This window comes from Tachypleus tridentatus, chromosome 7, assembly GCF_004210375.1.
Source record: "Tachypleus tridentatus isolate NWPU-2018 chromosome 7, ASM421037v1, whole genome shotgun sequence".
NCBI classification, from domain to species: Eukaryota; Metazoa; Arthropoda; class Merostomata; order Xiphosura; family Limulidae; genus Tachypleus; species Tachypleus tridentatus.
In genome coordinates, this window is record NC_134831.1 from 99,995,242 (window position 1) to 100,012,058 (window position 16,817).

General features: G+C 33.0%; 1 protein-coding gene across 5 annotated transcripts in view; it reads left to right on the plus strand.

Annotated features, from left to right (window-relative positions):
- LOC143256286 (MLX-interacting protein-like) overlaps window positions 1-16,120 on the plus strand; it is a 61,397-nt gene extending 45,277 nt beyond the window's left edge. For 4 of the 5 annotated variants that reach the window (XM_076513330.1, XM_076513332.1, XM_076513333.1 and 1 more), the window contains 3 exons: window positions 2,091-2,214; window positions 2,670-2,799; window positions 10,098-11,894. In XM_076513330.1, coding sequence (XP_076369445.1) covers window positions 2,091-2,214; window positions 2,670-2,799; window positions 10,098-10,213 — 370 coding nt within the window. In that variant the 3' untranslated portion in view covers window positions 10,214-11,894. Of the gene's footprint in view, window positions 1-2,090; window positions 2,215-2,669; window positions 2,800-10,097 lie in introns of all 5 variants that reach the window. The other variant, XM_076513329.1, reaches the window with a different exon arrangement.
- Window positions 16,121-16,817: the final 697 nt, after the last annotated feature.

The window sequence follows — 16,817 nt, forward strand, 5'->3', positions numbered from 1 at the left end:
CATTAGTGTTGTCAACATCTCCCACTGACATCTCCTGTGTTACATTGGGTATAAACATGGCAAAGGCTAAAAAGTTGACAGAGTTTGAACGTGGCAAAATTGTTGAGCTGCAAAAGCAAGGTCTCTCTCAACTTGCCTTCACTGGGGAGATTGGGTATAGTAAAACTGTTGTTGCAAATTTTTTAAAAGACCCTGAGGGATACAGAACAAGAATTTCAAGTGGTTGGCCCGAGAAAATTTTGCTGTTGTTGAGCAGGACAATTTGACGGGTTGTCTGGCAAGGCACTAGCCGATCATCGAACCAAATTAAGGCCCTTACGAATGCAGCTCAAGAACAATAAGGCTGTATCTGCAATAGAAAAGCTTTAAAAACTGTAAACGTCTTCAAAGGCCACGCCTCCTTCCACATCACGAAACGGCTTGGTTAAATTTTGCTGAGAAACGCCAAACATGGGACATAGAAAAGTGGAAGAAGGTATTGTTTTCTGATGAGAAAAAATTTAACCTGGATATTCCAGATGGCTTCCAATGTTACTGTCAGTTTAACCTGGATATTCCAGATGGCTTCCAATGTTACTGGCACGATAAGGATATCCTACCAGAGACATTTTCTACATGACACGGAGGAGGTTCCATCATGATCTGGGATGCTTTTTCCTTCCATGGAACAATGGAGCTTCAGGTTATACAGGGGTACCAAACAGCAGCTAGCTTCATTGGCATGTTGGAGAGAGCATCCTTATTGACTGAAGGCCCTCGCTTGTGTGGAAATGACTGGATCTTTCAGCAGGGCAATGCTACAATCCACAATGCCAGTAGGACAAAGGACTTTTTCATGGTGAATAACGTGATTCTTTTGGACCATCAAGCATGTTCGCCTGAACTGAACCCCATTGAAAATGTTTGGGGGCAGATGGCAAGTCTATAGAAATGGACATCAATTCCAAACAGTGCATGATCTTCGTGAAGCCATCTTCACCACTTGGAATAACATTCCAGCCAACTTTCTGCAAACGCTTATATCAACCATGCCAAAACGAATGTTTGCAGTTATTCGCAATGACAGCCATGTAATTCACTACTAAGACCTCTTGTTGGGCATTTCCTACCCTGTTTAGGACTTCTTTTTGGTATGGTCTTAAACTTTTGATCAGCTGGTATTTAGACTAATTTCATAGTGTTCACATTTTCCCTATTAAATGCTAAAAATAGTTTTTCATTTTCCCTTTTTTTATTTTCATCTTTTGCAGCTCTATTCAAATAAGTGGTTAAGTCTAACAATGCAAAAATGCATATTTTTTTTTCTTTTATGTTCATTGGCCTTAAGATTTTGGCCAGCAGTGTATGTGCTGCCCTTTTTGACACATTGATTATGAGTAATTTGTATCTCTAAATATCAAGATGTTTAATAAAACTTGTGTAGAAGTTAACAAAATTAGGAACCTTTATTGTTCAAAGGAATAAGATCAGTATTCTGTCATACTGAAATTTAGCATCAACTTTTCCAAAATGGATTATTGGTCAAATATGTACAGAAAAAAACAACAAAATATAATTCAAAATTCTAAGAAAACGTATGTTGCTGTTATGATTATTAATTTCATTTATGTAGTTTTTTGATGATGAGAAACCCACTTGAAATAAAAATCTCAGAATGGCTGGTATGGGTATAAACACTTATGGATAAGCAGAGAACAACATTTCGACCTTCCAAGGTCATCTTCAAGTTAATCTTGTTCAAAACGTTCTCTGTTTATCAATAAAAGTGTTAATACCCCTACCAGCCATTCTGAGATACATTTATGTAGTTTATTAATGACATGTGTTTGGGGGTATTTTTGCCACACAACGTTTTAAAAATATAATTTTTCCTGCTGCAAATTTGAAAAATACTGCAGAAACATATTATTGGCAACCTCTTAGATATTTACCGTATGAATATTTTTGTTCTGTCTAGTTCAGATTTCTATCACCTGATATTCTTACATTCAAAGTAAATCTAACAGATTATGTTAGTTTACACAATTGTTTTTTGTTTAGTTTATTTCTCTCAGTACTTTTAACCTACGTTAAATCTCTGTATGTTGTAGCATGTATCAGAACCAGTTGCCTGCTACTGGAGCACCTATGCCTTGTCAACGAGCTAATAAAATGACTGAAATGTTTAGGGATTATGTGAGACAAAGAACACTTGAGAACTGGAAGTTTTGGATTGTATCCTTTTATTGTTTTAAGAGAAAAGGTTAACTGTATTTCAGTGTCTGTGCTTGTTTGTTAAAATTTTTAATATTAGGTAGAAACAATAGGATATTATAAAGTTTTATACATGCACAATTTATTGATTAGAAGTTATTTAATAATATCAGGGCATATTTATAAATTATAGACTACAAAATAATAAGTTGAGAATGAACTGTAAACCTTAAATATTTAATAAAGAAATATTTTTTTGCTGTTGCTAAATATCAAGAGAAAATTGTGGAGATATTTTGATTTAGTTTGATTTGTTGTTATTGTTTCTCTTTAGAATAAACGTTTGTCACAGAATTTCCTGTTTTTATGAAACAGTTCAAATACATTTTTGTAAAGAAGCTATTGTGGCAATACTCTGTTTCTCTAAAGAAATTGTAACACAGAATTTATGTGTTTGACCTTAAATTGCTGTTTAGTTTAGCATGATAATGGAGTCTCTTCTAGATTCCTATAACAACTCATTATCCACTGCCAACTTGGATGAAATGTGTAAAACTGTACTCACATGGCTGGAACAGCACTGTACTCTCACATCTTTGAGGCCAGGTGAGACACATGCTTCTCTTTGATCATGTTGTACTAATGTTTAATGTTACAGAAAGGTCAATCATTTTGGTATTACATATTTGTTACCTAAGTAATATACAACAAAATTAATGGCTGTGTTTATTTTAATTAAACATGTGATATTCATGGTAAGAGCATTGTGTGCAACATATTTTGTATCTTCCCTCATCCAGTATTTTCCCAAATGGTGAAATGTTCAGTGTCAGGAAATAGACAGTAACTCACCTCCACAAGTAGAAAGTTATCTTCCTTGTCACATGCCTATAAAACTTGCATGTCATGTAGCTTTGAAGGAATTCCCACTAATCTCCCATATTTTAGAGTCAACTGCACTAGCACATTATGACATCATCCTGCACCAAAAGCTTTCCACCAATAGGAGGGTAATGGTAGTAACACTTGTGTATGCACTCGTGACAACTTCATTTTCTTTCCTTTGGCACTAAATGACACAGACATGTTTAAAATGTAGTCAACTCCTAATTTCCTGAGGTTTGCACTTGTTAACAAAACTTTAGTTTTCATTATATTTTGGTCTTGGTTTTCATTTCTTCACTTTATTACTATGAATTCAGAAGTTCATCTGAGGACTTTTGTGTGACTGAAAGGTGTTCACACTTGGGGCCTATTTTGTCTGTGACTTCAGGATGATTGTTAACTGAGGACGACATAGTCCATACAGTAGGTTGTGAATTCCATTATGTATTTTAGGCCTTTTGTTCCTACCCATTCTTCTGGCATTTCTTCTCCTCAGTTTGAAATTGGATTTGCTTTAGGTATCTCACTACCATTTCAGAAGAGCAGTCAATCTCCACTCTGTTTCAATACTTGATCTCCATAGGTATGCTCAGTTCTTTCATCAGCTCTAATCCTAATGATTTTGTTTTTCTCCGTTAGTGTTCAGGCTGAGGTTTTTCTGGAATAATTTATTATCTGAAACCTTGTTTTGATCTCATTTACCCGAATATCATGTTTTGGTTTATAGCTATTTTAATTTTCCCTTTTTTGATTCCCAATCTGTTTTACCTGTTTGGGAAGCAGACTCCTTGCCATCCGTTTCAACTTCCAGTTTTCACATCTTAATCCCTTTTTACTACTTTTTTATCTTTCCTCCCTGCCTGTTATCTCACAGGTGCTTTATTGTATTCCATGTGTATTTTTTGGAAAGTTTGTTCCCTTCTGTTTACAGTTATAGCCTGTACCAGTTTTCTGCTCTGTGTTTAATTACTTGGTTCCTCTGTTGGTGGGACTTGTTAGATATCAATACCTTTATTAACATAAGCTTACCTGCTTTGTAATCTTCACCGTACTCCATCTCTGCATCAAGATATCCTTGATGGTGTTCCTGGTAGTCACAGGCTAAAGCAGCCAGATCTCATTGCCTTCTTTGGTTTCTTGTCTTTCCCTTCTACTCTTGTTCTTTAACCAGATTCTTATACGCTTTCCCTTTCTATTCCACCTTACAGACTTTCCTCCTCTATCTATAACCGCCTCTTTCCACTGTCAGACTCGCCAGTGAACATCTGTAGACTCGAGACTGATAGGGACCTTCCTGTTACAGTTTGCAGACTTTAGTTGCAGTTTCCTGCTTACAGGTATGTTCTCCAAGTCCTCATGCATGAACTATCTTTCCACTTTTCTACTCTATTCTCCTGTTTTATTTTCTACTCCATCCAGTACTGTTTAGCTTTAACGTATCGATATTGAGGCTTTTGTATAAATGCCGTCTAGAGGGTATATGATTGCTTTAGTTTTTATGCTCATCTATTTGTGCTCCCCAAAAGACTTGGGATTGTCTTCCTGTAACAAGACTTCTCTCAGTACTTAATAGTTTTTCCACATTTTCTCTCTATTTATCCTTTTTATCCAGACTGTGGAAAACCAAAGTGGATATTTTAGATGCCTCCTTTCAAATCTCACCTGCTCCATTCTCAAGACATTTTCTGCACTTTATCCATTGTAATTGCATCTTTCAGCTCCATGCTCTTCCTTTCAACATTGTATCCAGCCACTTACGAATTTAACCACACCATGAGGGCTTTCAATGCTTTCTTTAGGAAATGAGTCTATGATTCCACTTTTATTTGAGCATTTGGCTTCTTTTGCCCCATTCTTGAGGAATCCTCCTTTAACACTTTTCTTCTTCAGGAGACTTATTTGGGATGACTTGTAAAGTTATCCAGATCTTTTCTTACATCTATTCAATATCATGTACATCCAGGCATTTTCTTCAACTCTTATCTCAACTTAGCTTAGCCTTCTCTCCATCATCTGTGAGCTCTGAAGTGTGTTCACCAGTATTCAAAATTCTCCATCTTGTGCTGTGAAAGATTTTTTTTCTCTTTTAGAAATTATGGCTTTCCTAAAACCTTTTCATTCCTTTAGGTTGTGCTCACATGCACTTTTTCCAGTGGATATTGCAAGACCAATAATATTTTTTCATGGGATCCGTTCTCCTTGACTGTCCATTTGCTTTCTCCTATGCTGAAGAGACTGTCTTGGAGGCTGGAATGTTCCAGTGTCCCTTGCCTCTCCTCAGACCATCACCTATTCACTAAGGCTTCCCTCTTTTGTTGGAGAACATCTCTGGATGAAAACATGACTTCTAGCCTTTAGACACATCACAAGTGCTCACTTCACATCAAATAACTTGCTGTCCATTGGATATGCTCCCATTACCTTGTGGATTGTTTTATCTATTCAGACTATTCCGTGGTTGTTTCAAACATTAACCAAAAATAAAAGAACACTTTTCAGGACCCTGTGTTTTTCATACTTTGGACCTACTTTTTGGGACCATTTTCATGTTATTTGTATGATTGCTTACCATATGTCAGGAGCTATGGATCTTTTTGGATAGATCTCATTCTCTCTGAATAGTGTCTCTCCATCTGCAGGTTTTTCATTGTATTTTATCTCAGTTGGGCACATTCCTTATAAATGTCTTTGTTACTCCTCTCACCTCAGATTTCTCCTTTTTAGTCTCTGGCTTCTCATCCTTTCAGCTCTGGTTGTTGATGCTCTCTGTTAGGACTGGCTTCACCTTTTCCTATAGAGCTTCCTATCTTTTCTTAATTCCTAATCTTGATATGTAACTGCTAGGTCCTCTTGATGGTGCCTTTTGGAATGGCTGTGTTTTTCTTTGCTTCTTTATTTAACAGTGAGACCCCCAATATCCACTATCTTTTGCTTCAACCTTACACATCACTGGTTCATCAAGGAATATCATCTCTCCATATTCATATATGGAATTTGCCCAATTTATTTATTGTTGAGCCAGACTCTCCAGAAATGTAGCCTTTCTCTCTTGTGTCATTCCTATCACCTTTCCATTTTGTGTCACCATAAGTGACGTCTGTCATCATTCATTCATCTGCTGTTCTTTTTCTTCTGACCAGTCTGCAATAAACAAATCTTTTTACCTGGAGATTTGACCACGTTTTGTCAGTCTCCACAATGTTTCATCTTTTCCAGCACTGAAGGGTGTTTGCTTCTTCTGTTCTCTCCACTTTATCCTTATCTTTCCTTCTCCAGCCCACTAACGTGACTCGTATGCCTGACTTGGATATCAGTATGGTTTTGTATGCTCTCATGCATAACTCATTCCAGTTGTTTGCTTCTTGGTCTTGTTACCATCTTCTGTCCCCAAACGTATTTCCTCACCTGTGAATGCTGTCATTCATATATCTATGTAAGTGATTCTACTCCTGCTTGTTCCCATTATATTTATATTCCCTTATCCAGATCAGTCTTTCCTTCCTAAGAGTTATGTCACTGGGAAAGGTGACCACACTTTTTGTCCTATCTCTCTTCTTTATGTTTCTGACCTCTATGGTTATTCAAGCCCAGACAGGCTGGTATGCACTCTTTGTGCTGTTCTCTGTTACTTAACAGGTTCTCCATACTTCTCTCTTCATACCTTTAGATTGATCTTGGACGTAGATGTTCCCAGTTTATTCCATGTTTCTTCACATTAAATTTTACACCTTATTTATTTTATTGCTGGTCATTGTCAATGACGGTTAGATAAGATCCTCCAGATAGACATATGAACTATGACCCACACCTACGTTGCTTATTATCTTCACCATCTGTCTTCTGAGGACATCTGACTTCCTGTGAACACCTTTCTTCACTCAGCTTACTCTCTCTTTAGACAGGTATGTACAGTTTCTTTTTCAGAGTCTCATCATTTCATGGAATCCTGCCAGGTGGCTGGAGTTGTCTCCTAGGGTATACATACCCAAAATCCATATTAAGCCAGGGTAACAAAGTATTCATACCATCTGCATGGATCAACCAGTGCTCTTTGTTGGTATGGGGTGCTCTACCATTTTAAATATCCTCATGGTGTGTGTTTATGTAAAACAACCTGCACAATATAATTAAAACCCAAAACTCTCCTCCACTACCATTTCTTACTTTCATTCTCAAGTCATAAAGGATGGTGCCTGTGATCAAAACACCTAAATTCATTTGGGATATTTCATCTATCAGAAGAAAAAAAAAATCCAAACTCTGATGAAAAACTTGCCAGCAACTAAGGAGAATTGGTTAAGGCTTAGGCGTTGATTGCTTTAACTCACAGTCTCAACTCCAACTACCTTTTTCTGTGTTTTCGAATTTCACACAAAGCTACTTGAGGGCTATCTGTGCTAGCCGTCCCTAATTTAGCAGTGTAAGACCAGAGGGAAGGCAGCTTGTCATCACCACCCACTGCCAACTCTTGGGATACTCTTTTTACCAATGAATAGTGGGATTGACCGTCACATAATGCCCCCATGGCTGAAAGGGCGAGCATGTTTGGTGCAACTGGGATTCGAACCTGCAACCCTTGGATTACGAGTCGAACACCTTAACACGCTTGGCCATGCCAGGCCTACCTTTTTCTGTCTGCAATCATTTTTGTGAAGGCAGTAGCTCTTAATACTTTGAAATAACTAAGTAGAATTACATCAATCCAAGAAAAGTTCATGAACAATTCTACAAATAAAAAATTTTGTTGGGCTGATTTAAAGTTATATCTAAGTTGCTGGCAGGTTTTTATTAATGTTTGTATTTCTCCCGATAGAAATGTTTTGTATTTTTTATTATTAAAAGCTAGTGATTCCTTGTTTGTTTTTATGAATTAACTAATGTTCTACATGTTATAGAATGTGTGTTTTTATGAATTAACTAATGTTCTACATGTTATAGAATGTGTGTTTTTATGAATTAACTAATGTTCTACATGTTATAGAATGTGTGTTTTTATGAATTAACTAATGTTCTACGTGTTATAGAATGTGTGTTTTTATTGCTTATGTCTAAATTACTAATTTCCTTTCAAATTTTAAATCTGTAAAATATCCTTTAACTAGCCTTATAACCATAGAAAAAATAAACACTTTGATTTTGTGTTAGAATAACCTTGTATTATAACACGAAAAACAAATGTTCAGTCTAAGTAGCTAAAAGCTCAACATTATATATGAACATTTACATTGCTTGCATTGGTGTAGTGAGCTTGCCTCAGGTCATGATATCCAGCAATATAAAACTGACATTTAGTCTTTCTCTGTCTTGGCTGCATTTAAGTGGACTAGTATTGTTTTTTGTAATATACAGTCACATTTCAATTATTATACATTATGCTGTGTTATTTCTTAATTGCTTATGTTGTAAAAGTACATAAAATGGCCATTATTCCCTTCAAACTTTGGTGTTGTGACCTGGATAATGAAATTTAGAAATTAACCTGTTTTCTATGTAAAAAAGGGAAAATTTACATAAGGTCTGAATAAAACAACATATGAATGAAGATTTACATGCATTTATACTAAAGTGATCTAAATATTTTAGTAAGTGAGTAGTTTTTTGAGATTTGCAACTGTAATGTAAATCACTTTCATGTATCAGCCCCCCAAATATATCTCCCGTCATGTTTTCGTTATATGTTCCCAGGTCACAAAAGCAAAGTTTGAAGAGATTTTTAAGTCTTTTCCATTTATTTTTAGGCATAAGCAATTGGGGAAATAACATTTTCTGCCCAGGTAAAATTTTTGTTACAGTTTGATATATGCATATATATATTATTTAGAAATAAATTATTAAACTTATTTTTCTTTAAAATATAGAAAAATAAATCATAAAGTGAAACAAACAATTCTCTTCTTGCTACAACCTTTGTTCTAGGTTGTTGATAGATGTAGGTTGGTGAGCCTTTTAAAATTTCACAATGAATGACATTAAACAAAATGTTTTTTTTTAGGTTTTATATACATAGTTGAATAACCAAGAAAATCACAAATAACTATACTAATACCATAAAATTCTACTATAATTTATTAACCGTAATAACTAAGGTTATTTTAAATTTTATAAAATATGAAACCTCAAGCAGCCTAAATCATAACTTACCTCCTTAAAAACATTGATAAAAATAATATGGTAGTTTTTACACAGATTAAAATAGTTGAAAACCATGGTGGGACATGCTAATCTGTTGAAAAACATGGATTAACAGAATGTGGTAGTTTTTACACAGATTAAAATAGTTGAAAACCATGGTGGGACATGCTAATCTGTTGAAAAACATGGATTAACAGAATGTGGTAGTTTTTACACAGATTAAAATAGTTGAAAACCATGATGGGACATGCTAATCTGTTGAAAAACATGGATCAACAGAATGTGGTAGTTTTTACACAGATTAAAAGAGTTGAAAACCATGGTGGGACATTCTAATCTGTGTATTGGCTTATCAGATGTCATGTATTGAAGTAAGTGTATGTAAGGGACCATTTCCAAAAATAGAAAGAGCTGAACAGGGCCACTGTGTTTCGTTCAGTACATAAGCCATATTTCAGCAAAATATAAGTGGTCTTTATTTTATACTGTAGCTTGTTAGTATTAGTAAATTGAGTTTCCAAGTGTTACAAAAAGTTATAGATTTAGTATTTTGACATCACAAACATATAATTTTAAACAGTTCTGCATTCAGTATTCTGTATGACTCACTAAAATGAATATATTTAAATGTGTTCTTTTAATATTTACTTTTAAATTAAGAAATGAACTCATATATAATATTAAAGTTTGAATTATTATCTATGATTTGATTCTGAACTGATTGACATAAACTTATAAAATAGTACTTCAATAAAATTTTGAATACAAGTCAACAAAATGATGCAGCGTTTGAACCCTGACCTGTTTGAGAAGCGTTAAATAACTTTAGAGATACCAGACGTTTTCCTTTTAAAGTGTACCAAATAAGAGAACATTTCTTTTCTTAGTTGTTTTGAACTGTCTGCGGCACCTGAGCACATCAACAAGTATTCTCTCGGATGTGTCCCTGCTTCCAGAAGAGGCAACAGCTGCTGTCACCAAGAAAGAATTCTCAAATCAGTAGTGTGTGGTTAATTACTGGGTGTAAAGATATCATGAGAACAGTTGTATAGAAAAGCTAAAATGATACTATGTAATAATATACAGAGACCTTTACATAAAGCAAGTACCATGAACAAGATATGGCTTGTTTTAAAACAATCAAGAAAGGAAAAGAAAACTGTATTTGTGTGTGTGTGTGGTGTCAGTCATTACACACTATTATGGTGCTTTGTAGTGACGTTTTGCCTTGTAGTAGTACTACTGAAACGATATGTTTAATGTGACTTGGCTGCTTCTGTTGTCTAACAAAACCCATGATTTGATTGTTTGATTTTTTTATTTTTTGCAAGAAACAGCTTTCACACGTTTCTCCTAAATTTATTTTTGCACATGAGGTCGTTGTGGTTTGTACTTAGTTTAAATTGTCCTTCATCTCAATGTTTTTCAACCTTTTAAACAATTAAAGAATGAAGAAAGGTTTATTGACAATGGTAGTGTTCAGCAGCCCATGTTATAATTAGTTTAACTACAACATCAATGTGCTCAGACAATTTAGTAATGGGTTGTGGTAAAATCACTACCTTTTTGTACATTTTTATTAACTTTATCATTCTGTGTAAATGTTTCTATAAAGAGATTATTGTGCCAGTTTAAATTTTCTAAGTGAGTAACAGTTCTATTCTTTCTTTAGTAGACTAGAACATGCATGTTGGGAGTTGTTGACCATGTTATGTGCATGTTGGGAGTTGTTGACCATGGTAAATGACTAATTTTCAAAGCATATTCTTTCCAGCCATGTTTTTAATATTGAAATATTAATTTTGTTTGTGAAGTTCAAGTGAGAGATCATATAAATAATGCAATTAGGTTTTTCGTTTTGAAAGTTTTATTAAATGTTTTTAAAATACAAAATTGGAAAATGCTGCTTATTTTAGGTGAAAGATTTGTTAGAACCCCTTTTTGTATACAATAAACAATCTGTTGTTCCTTTCAGTACTTAAAAAGTATTATGCTGCTGTGTCGCTCTTGCTACACTTTAGGGCTTCACAGTTTGTTTTTTCATAAAGTACAAAGGGAGTCACTAGCTGTTCTTTTAGTTCATTAATGAAGGCTACATTTTCATTTCAGTTTCCACCTAACTTTGCTTAGTCACTTTTCCCGTAACTAATTCCATTTTTATAAATAATTTATTGCAATCAACGTTTCTTTACTCTTTATTTTTGTGAGTTGATTTTCAGGTTGTTTGTTTGTTTGTGTCTTCATGATAGAGGGTGTAATCCAAACTTTTGTTGTATTAGGTTACTTTGAAAATTTCAAATACAGTTCTTTTTGTTAATATATAAACAAATAATGAGTAATGTAAGCATTAAGAAACAAAAGTTAAAGATTAAGCATGAGTGTATAATGTTCAGATAACTAATAAAAATAACCCATAGCATTTACCCAACTCACACTGATATAAAATTTACAATATATGAATATTTACTATCCTCTATGACCAGTTCACATTTCACTAACCACAAATAGGCTAGTCAGATCTGAATGTTATAGTACTCTGTTTTTTTAAATACTGACACTACATAATAATATTCTAGGTAACTAATTTGAAAGAATGATTTGTCATAGATTTGACAAATAAACTGAGTAGCATTGTGTGACGAAAAACTTACCTCACTGTGTGTAAATTAACAGTGTTATATGTTTTGTTTTAACAATTTACAAAATTGAGGGTTAGATCCAGTTCAAAATAACTTTTAGTTGTCTGTTTTGTCCAAGTTAAGCTTATTTATATTTTTCATTATGATAGTTTGAAGATATCCCTAAACCTGAAACTTGTTTTATGAATGAAATCTAAAACCTTTTTAATATTTCTCTGCTACAAAATGTATATAAAATTCAATAAGTTATCACAAGTCAATTGTTTTTACTGTTACCATTATGAATATAATTTAACCACATTTGGTTAATTAATTTCAGGATGTAGTGAACAGTTTAATTTTTCCCAAGATAACCAGTAACATAAACTTACAGCTGAACTTGACCCTTAATTAATTAGTATTGTTTTTAAATGCAACTAGACACTTTGGAATAGATTAAGTCCATAATACATGAATGGAAATACAATGAAACAATTATTTTTAAAAATGACAGTTTACGTTATTATGAACATTATATAACCCAGCATTACAAGTTCAATAAAAACAGTGATAAATATAAATGGAAATCCCACATATAAGTAACAATGCCATTATGTAACTGAGCACTGAAAATACATTAAAAGAAAAATATTGAAGGTCAAACCACCAAGAAGTTAACTATATATTGTTAATGCAGTGATTCAGACAATACTTTTCAAATATCACTGACTGAACAGTGAATTCCTAAACAAAAACATATTTAAATCGAAGGTTGTGTTACAGTGTAACAATGGAGCATATATAACAATGCTTGTAAACACTTAAAATAATAGGATGTTTTGTACGAGTAGTACTAAGTGATATATTGTACATATATCTAGGTACACACAGTAGATATATCCAGGTATATACAAATAATAGGATGTTTTGTACGAGTAGTACTAAGTGATATATTGTACATATATCTATGTACACACAGTAGATATATCCAGGTATATACAAATAATAGGATGTTTTGTACGAGTAGTACTAAGTGATATATTGTACATATATCTAGGTACACACAGTAGATATATCCAGGTATATACAAATAATAGGATGTTTTGTACGAGTAGTACTAAGTGATATATTGTACATATATCTAGGTACACACAGTAGATATATCCAGGTATATACATACATACAAATACATGCTTGCTCATGCATACACATGGAGGATTATATATGTATTATGGTTTTTTAAAAGTGGACAGCTACATATTAACAATAGTACATATTCAGATATTGTAAAATTTGTAATAAATTACAATATTTTATTAATAATGTTGATATACTAATGTGAAAATTAATAGTTAATGGATTTAATAAAGAAATTTAGATAAAATTACTAAATCAATCTGTAATAAATACAAAAATGTATTAAATAAATACAAAGAAAGTAAAATCAGAGAAATTCTATTAATGTTTAGTTAAGAGTGAGGTTATCTAAGAACTTAGCACTACTTTATGCAGATGACCACCTTGAGCTGCATGCAAAAGCACAACACTCAATGTAAATTATCACTTTATTGATGTGTTAATTAGTGCCTCTACCATGGAGGAGGCAGAAATGTTAACTTCAAGAGATTTTATTTTACTTACCACCAGATATCAGTACCTAATTTTTTATTTTATTTATTTTCCATCTTTTTATGTTTATCTTATTTAACTTGGGAGAGCAGTCGCTGTTCCACAACTGTCTGCAGGCAATGAAGGGTGATATAGATGTGGGATGTTACGAGTTTGAGCACCCACATTTCGCTCTCCTAATTTCTAATCTTCTTATGTGAGACTAGCAACTTGGAGGTTAAGACTGATAGATGGTGTATCACCACCACAATGTAGGTCCTACTTTTCAGTCACCTCCAAAACCTAGGATACAATTTTATAATCCCACATTGTAACTTGTACCCTTGGATATTTTAAAAAATATACAGCGTATTTTGTTTAATTTTAATGTGTTTTGTTTATGGCTTAAAAATTTTAGTTTAAAAAAAAAAATTGACAGACAGCTATGTATTGACAATAGTATTTATATTTTTTTTTTTTGTAGTTAACTTCTTGGCAGTTAGACCTACAACATTTTTAAAATCTCTCTCAATAATCACTACGAGTAATTTCTTACAGTTTTATAGCACCTGAAAATAGACTAGTATAGTGATAAATAGAAATGTAAATCACACAGATATAACAATGTCCTTGTTATATAAAATTTTTATGTAATTAAGCACTGAAAATACACTAATACTGCAGTAAATAAATATAGAAACTCTAATCTGTACAGTTACTGTATAGTAACTTGTGATTTATGTACTGTGACTAACAGGTTGTATAGTACTGGCTGAAGCAAATGACAAATGTATGTACATGAAATATTTTGTATGGTCAATTTGACTTCATCTTAGTTATGCACACTGAGGGGCATTTAAAAATAATTATTGACAAAATGGATGAGATAGTCTTGTACCTTAGGCCTATACAACTACAATAGTTTATAGTCAAAATGATAATACAGATTGCCAGCGCTTTACACCAATGAAAAGACAATTGTGTGTAAGTGATTTTATAAATATGCAAGTTGTGGAGATTTTGAATTTCTGATTAATACATGTGTTTGGATAATCCCACATTAATTGCTTCTCATCACATAAAATGTAACCCTTACTAAAGTTCACTAGTTATGCATGTAAATTGTATGAGAAATATTTGTAATTTCCAACAGTTTGAAAATTCTTGCTATTATCATAATTTCAGTTCCCAAAACAACTGGAAACATGAAAAATCAGATTTGTGACCTTATTAACTTTGTTGTCTTATTGTTTGAATAATCAGTCACTTGTAAGGGGAACTGTGTGTGTTGTATGCACAAGGAAAATATTTGTTAGTACACATTTCCCAAGGAAAGTAGCTTGACAGTTGTATACAAGTAAAGTTTATCTATGCAGGTATGCAGTTATCTGTATACATAATTTGAAATTTTACACCTCGCATGTGGACCCGAGCACTGTGTTGTCAAACTTTAGTGTTTAACACCCACATGTAGTGTACCATGTCATTATTAAGGTATTCAGTGTTTGGGTCAAAAGTCGGGTATGTCTAAATTATGCCGAGCAAATTAGTTATTTTTGTTTTTTTTTGTTAGAAACAGAATTGCCTGTCAAATCATTCAACAATAAACCACAGTCCAAGTTGCTTTAGATTTCTCTGGTAATGCTCTTGAACCAAATCACAAGCATGTTGCAATTTTCAACTTGCAAAGATTTTTGTTCTTGGCAGTTTGAAAAGTCTTCTGTGAACATGTACCTTAGACTGTGATAAGTTTACTGAACTCAAAGCATAAATTTTTAAAATATTTATAAGCTCATTTCTTGAGATGAATTTCAATATCTGAAGCAATCTATAATAATAAAATTATAAACTTCTTGAAGGGTTTTTATAGTCATGTCTGATGATGATAAACACTTTATACAGAGATTTATGAGTTTTCTTTCACAAAAGGTTCTTTGTTTTGTGTTATTGTTTTTTGTTAGAATTTAGTTTTACTGAATTATGAGGTGATTTTTTTTCATAAGTTGCTTTTAAATCTTCTGTAGTTAATCCTCAATAGTTTCTCTAGTTTTAAGTAAAGTTATGGAAATTAAGTAAAACATTTGAAACTGAAAGTTGTGTAATATTTAAGCTGGGTTTACATTTAAGTCTATGGGTACTTAGATATCATGTTTTTGTATGAATTTTTATTGAAGAATGTTTGTATTGTCGATGGTTATAAACTGTAAATTTTAAGTTTAAGGAAAAATCAGAGTTATTGGTGAAGTATGGACAAATATCCTTAACCCTAACTATCATAAAAAATGGTAAAGGTTTAGACTTGGGTGAATGCACAATTTGCTAGACCTTGAGGTTTTAGTCATTTATAATTGAAAGTTAAGCATCTTTTAGTATAAGAGTTATTTAGAAGTAAAAGTATCAGTGTTGTTTTTTTTTTTTTTTTATTCATAAGAGGAAAAAAAACATAATTTGTTTCTTAGTGTGTTTACGTTCTGATGCAATTATGAAAATGTTGCCAAATCACATTCACATTGTAATATTACTACTAGACGTTACATGTGTATCATATGGGTTAACCATTGTACACATATAAAGAAACAATTAAAAATCTCTTCACACAGAATCTAGTCAGTGTAAGGTTTTCTATTACCATCCAATTTTTCATACTGCCTTGAACGTTTAATAAAGGTTTTGCCTTTTATGCTTATGGTGGTTTTTCTTTATTGACACATTTGTCAAATTAATTATGTATGGTTAACATGTAGTTTATACAAGGTTGCCCTTTTACTGTTTTACAGCAACATTTTTAATAAACACATCAATAAGATTTGGATATATTAAACAAAACATTACAAAATTTTAACAAGGAAACTGTACACACTACTAGCCTCCATGTTCATATTGTAGTGTTGCAATATTTGTATAAGGATTAAGCCTCGTTACAGAAATGTAACGTGCATTAACATTACTAGTAAGAGTTCCTGTATTATCACTGCTGTTTACATTATCATTAAGCCTTATTACAGAAATTCTGTACATGGTGGCCTGTAAGTCCCTACCCATCCCATCTTGTGTATCCGGGGTGTCACCAGTATTTTTGCACTCGTGTACCCACGTACTTGTCACAATACGCTCTTCAAGTGTAAATGGGATTACATCGGCCATATTTCTCTGAAAAAATAAATAAATTATAATACATGCGTAATTGAATGTAACATATGGATGGGTAGAGACTTACGGACACCCCGTACACTGTTATTAAGCCTTTTCGCAGAAATATCACAAAAACATCATTAGTATTAAGCCTTCTTATACAAACCGTATTTTTAAAGTTTCAATCAAAGCCAAACTATCTTTAAAGTCAAAGTGTAAGAAAACCAGGTTTAATTTACGTTTATCTAC